This window comes from Cynocephalus volans, chromosome 2 (assembly GCF_027409185.1).
Source record: "Cynocephalus volans isolate mCynVol1 chromosome 2, mCynVol1.pri, whole genome shotgun sequence".
In the NCBI taxonomy this organism is placed as follows: Eukaryota; Metazoa; Chordata; class Mammalia; order Dermoptera; family Cynocephalidae; genus Cynocephalus; species Cynocephalus volans.
This window is the reverse complement of record NC_084461.1, coordinates 36,998,577-37,013,697: the sequence shown is the minus strand read 5'-3', so window position 1 is coordinate 37,013,697 and position 15,121 is coordinate 36,998,577. Positions and strand designations below refer to the sequence as shown.

General features: G+C 38.4%; 1 protein-coding gene across 1 annotated transcript in view; it reads right to left on the bottom strand.

Moving 5' to 3' along the window:
* Positions 1–15,121, bottom strand: part of C7 (complement C7) — a 77,461-nt gene that overhangs the window by 43,378 nt on the left and 18,962 nt on the right. The window contains exon 3 of the mRNA XM_063087551.1: positions 1,225–1,280. Coding sequence (XP_062943621.1) covers positions 1,225–1,280 — 56 coding nt within the window. The remainder of the gene's footprint in view (positions 1–1,224; positions 1,281–15,121) is intronic.

Sequence of the window (15,121 nt, the reverse complement as noted above, 5' to 3'; positions counted from 1 at the left end):
CCTTGTCTAAAACAATTCTCTACAAAGAATTAAAAAACCAGGATTCCTGATTTCTGGAATCCCAGCACATTCCTACGCTGGGAGACATCTTGAGTCAAGGTGATTCTTGTATATCTTAAGTTTGCCAGGTAACCCCGAAAGTAACAAGCCCCATTTTGTAGTGTTGTGCACCTGGGATGCTTTCATGAAACCAACCTTGCTAATGTGTAGTTTTTATATGGCACAAACGATCCAAGTACTTGCATATCTTTGACCCTTAAACAATCTGAACTTACTGTTATTTGTCTAGTTTGTGTCTGAAGGAAAGGCAGAGGCCTTCCCCAAACACGGAGTCATAGGAAGAGAAGCTTGCAGCCTTCGCTCCTGTGTTCCCCCATTACCCTTTGCAGGCCTCTCTCAGAGCCCTTAGTACATTTGTATTGCACTGAACTGTCCCAAGATCTAATCACCCAGTAGACCCTCAGTGTTGTCTTCTTCCTCTTTTTATTCCCAGTTCCCAGCACAGAATATTTTGATAATTCCATAAAGTGAACTGACCCAGTTCTGTCCCACCAATCTGACAGTGAGAGAAAAACAAAGCCATGGATAAGGATGCTGGCTTTTTTCCAGATCTCGAGAGCCAAAGAAACTATTTCTTAAAAAACTCTCAACCTTTAAAATCTAGTCAAGGTTTCTGATCCCTGTACTGGCCATTTGAAAATAAATAAATAAAATCCAGAGAATGTTTTGCAAGGATTACATTCAAAGATCAAATACTGCTCCAGAAACTGGCCAGTTAGCTCCGCATGGTACTGATGACACCAAGGTGCGGGGTTCAATTCCTGTACCAACCTGCCACCACAAAAAAAAAAAAAAAAAAAAAAAAAAATGCTCCTGTAGGATGTCTAGGTCTGCTGTAATTCTCTGAATCTTATTTTTAGTGTGAGGGTACTTCAAAAACTTCATGGAAAAATAGAATTAAAAGATAATAAAAATCTTCCTACAAACTTTTTGAAGTACCCTCATATTCAAATTTTATTCTTACATAGAAAAAAAATAAGTAAAGTAAGAACAATAATGAAACACATTTTTGTTACCATTGCCTTTTCTAAAAATGGTAAGAAAAAATATGTTTCAGGAATAAACACACTTAAGTTGCAATGTAAAAATCAGACCATACTAAAGAGTTTCCTAAAAATTAAAAAAAAAAAAATTATTTCCATACACAATTAAAAAAATTCTCACCTTGAAAAAATTTGGAACTCTCCTATAATTACCACCAAAATGAATAAGCTTATTACCTGTAGAAAAAAAATAAAGCATTATTTTAGTTTACATTTCTTGAAAACAAATACATTTGGATGAGTCAAGATTTGTTAAGTTGGAAGAGTGGCAGAACCATGCAGAAGCCTAAATCACTCTGCTTTTCTTTTAAGTTTCCATTTTAAATAGAAGTTTGGATCCTTGAAAAATTAAAAGTAGAACTACTATATGATCCCACAATCTGCCTGCTAGATATGTATCCAAAGGAAATGAAATCAGTATATCAAAGAGATAGCCATACTTTCATGTTTATTGCAGCATTATTCACAACAGCCAAGATATGGAACCAACCTAAGTAACCAACAATGAATGAATAGATAAAGAAAATGTAGTATATATACACAAATACTGTTCAACCTTTAAAAAAGAAGGAAATCCTGTCATTTGTGACAACATGGATGAACCCAAAGGACATTTAAATTAAGTGAAATAAGCCAGGAATAGAAAGACAAATACTGCATGATCTCATTTATATATGGAATCTAATAATGTTGAATTCATAGAAGTAGAGAGTAGAATGGTGGTTACCAGGGGCTGGGGAAGAGGGAGGGGAGGGGGTAATTGTTGGGGAGATGCTGGTCAAAGGATACAAATTTCAGTGTGATAGGAGGAATAAGCTCAAGAGATCTATTGTATAACATGGTGATAGAATTTGGATGTTATCGTCCCCCCAAAATTCATGTGGAAATCTCATCCCCCAATGTGGCAGTGTTGGAAGCTGTTTGAGTCATGGGGGCAGATCCCTCATGAAAGGATTAATGCTATCCCTGGGGAGGTGGGGGTAGTGAGTGAGTTCTCACTCTATTATTTCCTGCAAGAGCTGGTTGTTTATAGGACCCTAGCACCTCTTCTCTCTCTCTTGCTTCCTCCCACCATGTGATCTGCTTGTACCCACCGGCTGCCTGCTGTTTCCTGCCATGAGTAGAAGCAGCCTGAGGCTTGTACCAGATGCAGCTGTCCCAGAATCGTGAGCCAAATAAACCTCTGTTCTTTATACATTACCCAGTTTCAGGTATTCTGTTACAGCAACACAAAATCGGACTAATACACATGGTGACTATAGTTAGTAACAATGTATTAAATTTTTGAAAATCACTGAGAGTAGATTTCAAGTGTTCTTACTACAAATGATGAGTGTGTGCAGTGATGCATATGTTCATTAGCTCAATTGAGCCATTTCACAATGTATGCTTATTTTAAATCATGCTTTATACAATAAATATATACAATTTTTATTTGTCAATTTAAAAGTAAATAAGAAAAATAAATAAATAATTTTTTAAAAAATACAAGTTCTGTATAATTCTGTTGACCCTCCTCCTGCTGTTCACTTCTGTAGAGACAGCTAGTGGTTGGGCGAAGCCATGAACCAACAAATATTCTCAATAGACTTAAATGGCCTCCACTCCCCTTCTCTCTATCTTCAGCAGCCATTAGGACACCCAGAAGAGGGAAAGCCTAGAAGTACTGATGGCTGAGGAGTTAAAAGGGAAATGAGCTTCACAGATGAGCAATCAAAAGTTTAGACACAGCCTAGGCAGGAGGCAGTGACTGTCAACTAATTTCTTAGTGCTATGGGTGGCTCCCTCAGTTTAAAACACCCAAGGCCTTTTATAATCATCTTTATGTGGTAGCACAAGCCTAAATATTGAGGACCCAACAGGTCACAAAATTGTATGTAAAATGCGATTATATTTTGTTTGGAAAATCAAATGTGTATTGAAAAACAAATCTAGAAAGAAATATAGCAAAAAACAACAGTTTATTTCTGGTTGTGAAATTATAGGTGGTTTCTATTATTTTATTTTTATTTATATGTGTTTTCCTGCTTTAACTGACAACTGATGGTGTGGCGGGGGGAGGGGGTAAACTTCAAATCTTTACTGATGACTCTAAGAATATCAAATGCATTCAATTCCTAACTCAGCATAAAAGTCCGTAAAATCAACTTATCCCACATTTTAATGGGTCAATATTCTTTCTCTTCCCTAGTCTTCTCAAACCTCTTTTCCCTTGATGTACCTATAAAGTGTCTTCCCAACATTTTTTCTAGACCCTTCCACTAACCTTCCTCAGGTGATCTTCCAGGATCACCCCACCCTCTTATTAGGTATCTTCCTTTCAGTTGTCAAACCCTAGTTGTCTAGTTCTGCCTTTCATAGTTCTACAAATCTTTAACTCTATTGTCCTGATTAGCATATCCAAAAAGATAGAAAAGTGCCAAGGAGCTGTTGTTAACCTGGAAAAGAGTGAACAATGGTGAGAGAGGCTATGAATACTTATCTGACTTTTCAACAAATATGAGCATGCAATTTTTAAGGTTTATTATTATTATTACAAACTATGTGTCGTCGTTTTTCAACAATGTGCCTTTCTTCTGTGCTATTTCAACTCATTTTCTCCTGTCCCTGGGAAAGCCCATCCCGTACCTATACTACCCACACTTGTTAATATTACTATTAAAAGTCATATTTTCAGAAAATAAAAACTCTAGAACAATCTAATATTCAAACTTCAATTTATCATCCAATTTAAAATTTCTCTCCTATTCCTAGTTCCTAGGTATTTATAATGGGGGGAGGGTGGGGTCCAGTTCAAAATTTCTCTGCTCCCCTTCCCCACCTCCCCAAGCCACCCCCATCTTTTTCAATGCAAGAGCAGCAGGCATGAGAGGGGCATGAAAGGATCTTGCTTGACTGATCCATTGGAGGCTGGTGATGGTAAATGAGGGTGTCTTAAATGCTCGAATGCTGCTTTGTTATTTTTAAGGTGTTTTTGTGGTTCTTTGACTGTCTCCCCACTGGGGATCGATAGCCACTGTTCTCTGGCACAAATGATTCATCCCTTCGTTCTTCACTCTTGACTCTCACCAGGGCCTGCTTCCTGGGAGTCCTTTCCATACCAGTGCTAGCTGTGGGGTTGTTTCATCCGGCAGGCAGACAGTCTCTCAGGCACAGTCATTAACAGCCCAAGTCTGGCTCCCTTTCAAAGGTCCACATCTGGTCCATGGGCTACGTGCACATATCCTTGTCCTGCCAAACTCTGAATGTCCAGGCTGTAACTGATACTGCTAAGTTGATTTAGTCTGATAAAGGCAGGCTTGTGCGTTTAAGTTTTCTCAAACGTGCATAGAGTTTTATTCTCTATATCCTTCTTACTTCAAGGGACATAATCTTGCATACTTTTGAGGATGGGATGATCTAAGGGTCACCAGACAGATTTTGGGCTACTCTCTTTGTAATATTGTAGAATGTCCAGCATCTTGTTTTAAAATGTGGGGGTCTTGAGTACTTGCTGTTTAGCCTTTGGCTCTCAGCCAAAATGGGCATCATGAAAAAATCATTTTTAGCATCCTGTTACATGCGTTTAAAAGAATTTCAACCAAATTCTAAGAAATGTACTTTTTGTCGTGGTTCCTTTGCCACCAGCTTCCCCAACCACATACTCTGCGTTATAACCCATCGAGGGCTTCTTATTACAAGGCTGTTTCTGTTCTTGAGTTATACAAGCTCAATCTACTAAAAATTCTTTAAACTTTGCTGGCTGGATCACTGAAAAGGAAGCATTTCTATTCTTTGCCTTTGGAAAGAGTATCTTATCAAATGGACAAGAGAGATAGAGAACAATCGTAAATAAATAGCCATGTGAATGACAGAGATAGACATACATCTGAGATGATGCTGTTCAAAAATCAGAGAAGATATGCTGTTCGAGAAGATATGCTATTTTTTGTACTGTCATTGTAGCTAAACTGGAACTACATTTCCCTGAATTCTCTTCTCTTCTTTCTCATCACTGAATGAGCATTAGCGCTTCCTCCTTACTCTGGTATGTTTCAGCTACAACTCTGATTGGAGACATTACTGTGCCTGACAACATCCCAGCCTCCTGTGACCCATTCCCTAGGTTCACAGACCCCAGGATCCACTCAGTACTGGGAGGACAGAGTAAATGGCTGGCCCACCAGCTCAAAGCGAAGCCCGTTGGGCTCTGAAATTCTCAAACACCTCAGACCCACGTTATCTCCTGTCCAAGGTACACAGAGAGAGAACCACAGGAAGATCTGGGGCCACATGTCTGAATTTAGTTCACATGGATGGTGGGGGAAGTAGGGAAGCAAAAGATTACTCCCCTTTAAAAGGTCAGACATGGAAGCCATCTCCCGTGCCTTATAGCCCGGGGGATTTCCCAAGTTTCTCTTCTTTGAAACATATCACAAAAGCATGTCCTTCAAGCTTACTATAAAAATATGAATGTCTACTTACAAATATAAGTAGGAACTCTGCATGCAACTTGAAGTGAAATAATTGCTTTATTTTTTGATATTCTATCAACTAATTAAAGGATAAAAGTATAGTGATTAATACAGCAGTAAAATGCTGTAATAATCAATGATTATAAACACATTTTTAAGCATAAAGCAATTATTAAAATGTCTCATCATAAAATAAATAAGGAAATTATTGCCAGTTAATGCAAATATTAGGGGAAAGCATGTTAGCTAGATGACTTTAGAAAGAGCATCACATTCTCTGTGAGCTAACAAATGTTCTAATTTTAAAATAAAAGTACAAGGCGGAGTAATAGAGATTAGATTGTCATGTAACTTTGTAAAGTTAGTTGGTGTTCTAGCATCATAACATTAAACAAATTAACTTTGCCATTTGTGTTTAATTTTTAATTGTTTAATCCCATATAAAGCATGGGTTATTCAAGATCCACATCCTTGAGTGCCGGTCACGAAAAAAACGACAAAAAAAAAAAAAAAAAAAAAAAAAAACAAGATCCACATCTTCCTCCTCCAACCGCATTGATAAGTGAGCGTGGATCCAGTACTGCAAATGGACAGCACAGAGACCGCAGACACAATCCAGTGGCTGACAGGGCTGTAAAACTATTGCTCCAGTATTATAATGAAACATTTTTAAAGTTTAAATACCAAAATTTACAACAATAAAATAGTTATAGCAATTTCAACTTATTCGTGCACCTAGAAATTCAGTCTATGATAGTGATTTCTGTCTTTGGTCTTGTTTTTGGTTGAATAGTCATTTATTTTAAACATTTGGCCATTTTGCATTGGAGCAACATGTGTATTTGGTAAAACTTTAGTTTCATTCTATCTACTTGTATCTTCTACTGTCACATTCCTGATCCTTTTAGCCAAGATTCCAAACCCTAAAGTTCCAAGCCTGCAAATTCATTTTTCTGTAAGGGTCTTAGTTAAGTTTAACCACAGATCCTCATTGCTTGGCTCCAAATCAAAACAAACAAAATACACTGGTAGAAATTTTTTTCTAAGAAATAACAATAGTACTATTATGTTCATGGCTTTCTCACGACTTTAATAAACATTGTCTCTAATTGCCAATTCCCAGCCCTCTGAACCTATAATTTAACTGCAAGATAAGAAAAAGAAATTCACTTTGGCTGAACTATTAAAATACATTTAAATAAAGATTTTTAAACGTCACCCCCAAGATTTTTTTCTTCTGTATTTTCTCATGCTTCTCTTCTTATTTGATTTCTTTCAGTTAAGCATTACCCCTCTTTTGAGATAGCTTTATTTACAAAGGTAACAAAATTATTATCTTACCTTCATGTTTGGGAAAACATTCAGGGCAAAAGACAGGAGGAAATTTTCCTCTGCAAGGGCTGGGTAAGTTTTCAACAGCAGGAAGAGCCCAGCAAGCTCCCTCCCTCTCTGCCTCTCCCTCCTCAGGCTTATCTTCACACATATAGAGAGCAAGTGGTCCTGAGACTTAGCTGCTACACCAACCAGATTCTCCAGGGACACAAAGAGCCTGCCCCTGCACGTAATCTGTGCCTTGAAGCAGATGCATCTTATCAATTACACAAGGCCTTAGCTACAGCCAGCTGGGACCATTTGGAAGTTACAGATATGCTTCTGAGAAACGTATCTGTAAATCAGAAAAGACAGCAAATGTTCTCAGTTCAGTGTTTAAGTGATTTTAAACCAAAGGAGACTGTGTGTGAGGCAAGGGATAAGCCTCTTCCTGTTGTAATCAACTAAACTAAGCAGATGTTTTCATGATTCTCATAAAGGATGTCATATACCAGACTTTGAGGGGAAAAAACACTTTGTAGGAGAAAAGAACTAAATGCAGTTCTGTGACTCAAGATGTTAATGGAATGTTCTGGAGTGCTATTTTTCCCATAACAAAATGTAGTAAAACACAATACAATATCCATCCGTTCAGGCTTAACTTTCACAGAATAATTACAAAGAGCATCATTTTTTGCCAACATATTTGAAGGCATCACTAATTTTCTCAAGAACTTCCCTTAATCCTTTGACATTCAGATCACCCTGTTGGAAGTTCTTATCAAGAGCACCACCCATATCCATTCTCCCTTCTTCAGTTGCTGTCTCATATTATTCTGCCAGACCTTCATGTGTCCATAGCTTTGCATTGATTCTAGCAGTTCTCCAACATCACCTTCATGCATTTCATGAAATGCTGCATTTTTTGCAAGATTTCAGATTTCCTGTTGAAATTGAGCTACAGTTTTATTTGCATTCTTTGGCCAAATATTCTGACACTAATTGCTAGGGCATGATGGGTAAAATAGACATAGTGTTAAGTGCAAAAGGAAATTTGAGTTAAGAGTAATTTTATACGCAAGCATTCTATTAGCGAATATTTTTCAGTTTTAATGATTTTTTTTGGTATCCAAAGCACTTGAATAATAGGGACAATTCCTGCCCTCCCCTCATAAATTAATGGTGGTTTTCCAGAGAAAAAGCTTCCATATTTCTTGTCCAAATCTTTAATGATCTGTGTGGAAGAAACTTTTCTACAAAGAAGATAACTCCTGACCCCTGAAAGAAATATTTTTTATTCAACTCCAATTACATGAATTCCAGATGCCACAGACTCTTCTTAAGTGTTCAGTTTGCAATGTCACGTTCAGTGGCTGTCTTAGTTTGGGTTCCCCCAAAAGTAGATTCAGAGACAAGAATTCAATTGTGTTTTCGTTTTTGTTTTTGTTTTGAGAGATGATCCTAGAAAGCACAGCTGGGGGTGGGGAAGTGAAACTGAAGAGGGAAATAAGTCAATAAAGGGAACTTTATCGAGCAAGAGACTACTGTGAGCAATTGGAGCTCAGTCCCACTGAGGATTTCCAGGAAACTTTGCAGAGCATGCTTCAGAGTTAGTACAATTAAAGGGTGAGGAAACTGGAGTATTTATCCACCAGCATTCTGTCCATCATTGCTGAAGGTGGCTTCTGTACCCACCGACTCTCTGGCACTTACAGCTTGCACTGGGAGTGGGCTGAGCACACACCTGCAGCCAGAGGCAGGGGGAGGGGGGACAGGCCTTCTAATAGAGTCGCAGGTATTTGCAGTATTTGTAAGTACTTTCCTTCGTCATGTAGAGGTGAGTGCTGAGGGGATACAAGTATGACAATGACAGTATCTTTTACAGTAGTGTTTCATTCTAAATTCAATAAATATTTACTGCTAATATTATTATGATAGGCTATAGTCCTTAACAGATAGAAACCTTGAATTCTATCCTTCTTTACTTTCATTCCTTACATGCTAGTAAGGACCATATTAGCCCATTTGTAGAGTATCCTTAATCTAAAGGATGATTCAGATATATCTACGATAATTTAGAATTTGAATTGTTCAGCTCACATAGCCCATAGATAATTCAACTCTGAAAGGTTTACAAAAACTTCTTTTCCCCAAGTGTCTTGCACCCTCCCATCTCCACATCTTTGATCTCACAGGAGCATTTTTTCTGTCTGGAATTTCAACAGAGGAGCCATTAGAAAAAAAGGCTTAAGGTGGGTGCCACACTGTGGGAAGTGTGACTGCCTGCATAAGTTGTGTGGTCTTTGAATAAAGTCCTCACTCACTGGAACTTTTTAAAAAAGAATCATTGCAATGTTTTAGGATGACTGAAACAGTGATTTGTGCAGACTTACATGGAAGGGGCGACTTGGAATTTATTTCAGTACAATCAAGGCCTCATTTCAGAAGGGATAAACAAAAGGGCGAGAAAAACTCACAAGGCTTAATGATTAACTTGGGTTCAAGTCTGATTGAATAAGAGAACTGGAAGAATTTAAGAAAAAATTAAAGGAGGAGGGAAATAGAAAGTCAAAGAAGAAGAAATGGTTTTGGAGAGGGGACAATTTTACTTTGGGGAAAGAATCCAACGTATAACTGAAAATACAGATTTCTTTGGGAAGAGATGGCTCCACTTAAATTCTTTGGGTAGGTATACAGGTGGAGCCACTGGAAGTATACAGGGGGAGCCACTGGCATGGAGGTACTGAAATCATAGAAGTGAATGAGTCTTCTAGAGACTGATCACAATGAAGCATAAAACCACAAGAGATGCCTCTATTCAGGGAGCGAGAAGAAGAAAAGCCAAAATGGAGAAAAAGAGGTTACAGAAGGAGACGGAAAATGAAAACAATGCAGCGTTGAGCCAGTTTGGGAGAATTTCAAGATGGAGGAGCCATCCACAATGACAAATGCCATATGGAGGTCAAAGAGAATGAGCATCAAGGGAAGAACATGCCACTTCACAGTCAGAACATTGTTGATAAACGTAGGGCAGAGTTTTCCAACTTATTTTCCTTGAGACTCTAGTACAGCAAGTCACTTTAAGAAAAAATAAATTTTGTGGTTAAACAAATTTAAGAAACCGTGTATATTACAAAGCAGGGCTTCTCGACCTCTACACTACTGACTTTTTGGGCTTGATAACTCTTAGTTGTTGGGGAAGGAGGGGGAGGCCATCCTATGCATTGGAGGATGTTCAGCAGCATTCTTGGCCTCTACTCACTAGGAGCCATTAGCATCCTTCCCCAGTCATGACAACCACAAATGTCTCTAGACATTGTCAAATGTCCCCTAGGGTCAAGCCACCCCTCCCACTTTATTGAGAACCACTGTTATAGTGTCTACACCCAGCAAATACCCAGCCTTAGATCCACAAAGCACAGTGCACAGTGCATTGTAAATTAAATGTTCTGAAAGTTCTGCACCAAGTAAAAGTTTTCTTAACTTTTTCAACCCAGAGTCTCCCAAGTTAATGTGACCCCAGAACTTGTTTTTCTAACAACCCCCAAAACTGGCATATGGACACGCTTTTGTAAATGGTGTCTGAGCCAATTCTCAAACAATAGAGGGGGTAAGCAGATTTCTGCCAGACTGGGGAAGGTCATCAAGGGCACAGCCCTCTCCTCACCTCCTATGACACATCAGCTCATTCCCATTTGCCCTAACTTCCCTTGGCAGTGCCTCAAACACTGTTAACATCCCCGTACCCTCATGAAACTATTAGGCCACCAAGAAGCTGTTCTGATCCACCACGGGAAGATATTTGAAAACATTTTAACAAGGCTATTTAATTTACTAGACATTTCATTTTGTTCTGAATTGTTCCAACACATTCAGCTTACTCTGGGGGTTTAAGAGGAACAAACTCCCTGGGGAAGAGTAAAGCCTCCTTTTCTCTCTTGTGTTGAGACACATGAAGTCAGAATTGAACCTGCCAGGAGTTGGAGCAAAGAAGCAAGCAACAGCATCCCCTAGTGGCAGGCTACTCCACACCTTCGAGTAAAAACAGCATCAGGCTCTGGGGTTAAACCAGTCAGAAGGGAGTGAAACACAGTGACTCTTCTTAGGCTCAGGCCAGTGCTTGTAAAGTTAGTAAGTACTCCAGGTGGTATCTCTTTTTCCATTAAAGTGTCTGTGTGAACAGTTGGAGAATGAAAAATGGCTGCCAGACAATGCCTGATCCAAAGGAAGATTTCAGCAAAATAATAGTTGTTAATTGTTTTATCATTACACCTAATAAGATGCTGCCCATCTCTGCTGGTAGCACTGCAGATGTGTGTATTAATTTAAAGTGAGATCACTAGATTAATACTCTCTTTTGCCATCCAGAATGTTGTTTAAGGTTACAATAGATTAAGAAATATTTCCAGAGCTTCACACTTCCTGTTTGGACAGATGTCATTGCCCTTTACAACACTGGACAAGCCTTTGCCCTGATGGCTGCAGATGGCAAGGATCAAATTACAACTAGGAGGTGATAAGATGTTTTATCATCATGGTTTTCAATAGTGGCAGGCACTTGCTATATTTAGGAGAAGGCCTGGGTTTGTTTAGGTTTCTGAATGTCATCTGGGCTTTTTAGTTATCTGCATGCATGTTGTGGCAGTAGCCTGCAAATCCAAGATACATTTCATTTGGTTTAAATTTTAATTAAGTCAAACAGCTTTGAGAAGGAAGATACAAAATGCAAAGATGTCAATGGTTCTGTTACTGTAATATGTAAAGTCCTGTGGAGGAAGGGTGAACCTCCAAGGACAAGGTCACTTATTTGATCTATACTTCAAACTCATGGTGCCTAAGCAGACAGGTTTTTTAAATTTTTTTTTTTATTATGTTTTGTTTTGGTTTTTTTTTTTTCAGATGAAGAGTTCAGCATGAAATACCTCTGAAATAAAAAGCAATCACTTTCAGAAATGTCAGGCTGTCCAATAATTTTAAACTTTACCTCTTTAAACTGTCTTTAAAAAGAGATGCTTTTTTTTTTTTTTTTTTGCACCTGATTTATGTTTATTTCATTTAATCCTTATAGCAACCCTATGAAGTAGGTACTTGGATTAGCCCCTCTTTACAGATTAGGCATTTGAGGCTTAGGAAGTGTGATTCATTCGCCCAAGGTCACATGGTAAGTGGGGGCGGCAGTATATTCAAACCCAGGGTATCTAACTTCAGATGACACACTCAACTCTTGTGTATGATACTGTTGCTAGTGAAGCAGCCTGGGAGAGGGATTGAGTGTGGTGGTTCTCTGCCACTTAGCAGCTGCATAACCTTGGGCACAAAACTTAAGTTCTCTGTAAAATGAGGATAATAATAGCACCTACCTCATAGGGTATCAGTAGTAGTAGGAATTTTTTTTTTTTAATTTTATTTTGTCGATATACATTGTGGCTGATTATTGCTCCCCATCACCAAAACCTCCCTCCCTTCTCCCTCCCCCCCTCCCCCCCAACAATGTCCTTTCTGTTTGCTTGTCGTATCAACTTCAAATAATTGTGGTTGTTATATCTTCTTCCCCCCCCGGTTTGTGTGTGTGTGTGGGGGGGGGAATTTATATATTAATTTTTAGCTCCCACCAATAAGTGAGAACATGTGGTATTTCTCTTTCTGTGCCTGACTTGTTTCACTTAATATAATTCTCTCAAGGTCCATCCATGTTGTTGCAAATGGCAGTATTTCATTCGTTTTTATAGCTGAGTAGTATTCCATTGTGTAGATGTACCACATTTTCCATATCCACTCATCTGATGATGGGCATTTGGGCTGGTTCCAAATCTTGGCTATTGTAAAGAGTGCTGTGATAAACATTGGGAAACAGGTATACGTTCGACTTGATGATTTCCATTCCTCTGGGTATATTCCCAACAGTGGGATAGCTGGGTCGTATGGTAGATCTATCTGCAATTGTTTGAGGAACCTCCATACCATTTTCCATAGAGGCTGCACCATTTTGCAGTCCCACCAACAATGTATGAGAGTTCCTTGTTCTCTGCAGCCTCGCCAGCATTTATCGTTCAGAGACTTTTGGATTTTAGCCATCTAACTGGGGTTAGATGGTATCTCAGTGTGGTTTTGATTTGCATTTCCCGGATGCTGAGTGATGTTGAGCATTTTTTCATATGTCTGTTGGCCATTTGGATATCTTCCTTAGAGAAATGCCTATTTAGCTCTTTTGCCCATTTTTTAATTGGGTTGCTTGTTTTCTTCTTGTACAGTTGTTTGAGTTCCTTATATATTCTGGATATTAATCCTTTGTCAGATGTATATTTTGCAAATATTTTCTCCCACTCTGTTGGTTGTCTTTTAACTCTGTGAATTGTTTCTTTTGCTGTGCAGAAGCTTTTTAGTTTGATATAATCCCATTTGTTTATTTTTCCTTTGGTTGCCCGTGCTTTTGGGGTCGTATTCATGAAGTCTGTGCCCAGTCCTATTTCCTGAAGTGTTTCTCCTATGTTTTCTTTAAGAAGTTTTATTGTTTCAGGGTGTATATTTAAATCCTTAATCCATTTTGAGTTGATTTTAGTATACGGCGAGAGGTATGGATCTAGTTTCATTCTCCTGCATATGGATATCCAGTTGTCCCAGCACCATTTGCTGAAGAGGCAGTCCCTTCGCCAGTGAATAGGCTTGGTGCCTTTGTCAAAGATCAGCTGACAGTAAGTGTGTGGGTTGATTTCTGGATTCTCTATTCTATTCCATTGGTCAATGTGTCTGTTTTTATGCCAGTACCATACTGTTTTGGTTATTATAGCTTTGTAGTATAGCTTAAAGTCAGGTAGTGTTATGCCTCCAGCTTTATTTTTTTTGCTCAGCATTGCTTTGGCTATGCGTGGTCTTTTATTGTTCCATATAAATGTCTGAATAGTTCTTTCCATTTCTGAGAAAAATGTCTTTAGAATTTTGATGGGGATTGCATTGAATTTGTATATCACTTTGGGTAGTATGGACATTTTCACTATGTTGATTCTTCCAATCCAAGAGCATGGGATATCTTTCCATCTTCTTGTATCCTCTCTAATTTCTCTCAGCAGTGGTTTGTAGTTCTCATTATAGAGATTTTTCACCTCCTTGGTTAACTCAAATCCTAAGTATTTTATTTTTTTGGTGGCTATTGTAAATGGGCAGGCTTTCTTGATTTCTCCTTCTGCATGTTCACTATTGGAGAAAAGAAATGCTACTGATTTTTGTGTGTTGATTTTGTATCCTGCTCCTGTGCTGAAATCATTTATCAATTCCAAGAGTTTTTTTGTAGAGGTTTTAGGCTGTTCGATATATAGGATCATGTCATCTGCAAACAGGGACAGTTTGACTTCATCTTTTCCAATCTGGATGCCCTTTATTTCCTTCTCTTCTCTGACTGCTCTGGCTAGTACTTCCAACACTATGTTGAATAGGAGTGGTGAGAGTGGGCATCCTTGTCTAGTTCCTGTTCTTAAAGGAAAAGCTTTCAGCTTTTCCCCATTCAGGATGATATTGGCAGTGGGTTTGGCATATATGGCTTTAATTATGTTGAGATACTTTCCCTCTATACCTAACTTATAGAGGGTCTTTGTCATGAATGAGTGCTGAACTTTATCAAATGCTTTTTCAGCATCTATAGAGATGATCATATGGTCCTTGTGTTTGAGTTTATTAATATGGTGTATCACATTTATTGATTTGCGTATGTTGAACCAACCTTGCATCCCTGGGATGAATCCCACTTGATTGTGATGAATAATTTTACGTATGTGTTGCTGTATTCTGTTTGCTAGTATTTTAGTGAGGATTTTTGCATCTATATTCATCAAGGATATGGGCCTGTAGTTTTCTTTTTTGGTTATATCTTTACCTGGTTTTGGTATCAGGATGATGTTTGCTTCATAGAATGAGTTTGGGAGATTTGCGTCTGTTTCAATCTTTTGGAATAGTTTGTAAAGAATTGGTGTCAATTCCTGTTTGAATGTTTGGTAAAATTCTGCTGTGAATCCATCTGGTCCTGGGCTTTTCTTTGTTGGGAGCCTTCTGATAACAGCTTCAATTCTCCTTTATTGTTATTGGTCTGTTCAAATTTTCTACGTCTTCACGGTTCAGTTTTGGGAGCTTGTGTGTGTCCAGAAATTTATCCATTTCCTCCAGATTTTCAAATTTGTTGGCGTATAGTTGTTTATAGTAGTCTCGAATGATTCCTTGTATTTCAGATGAATCAGTTGTAATATCGCCTTTTTCATTTCTAAT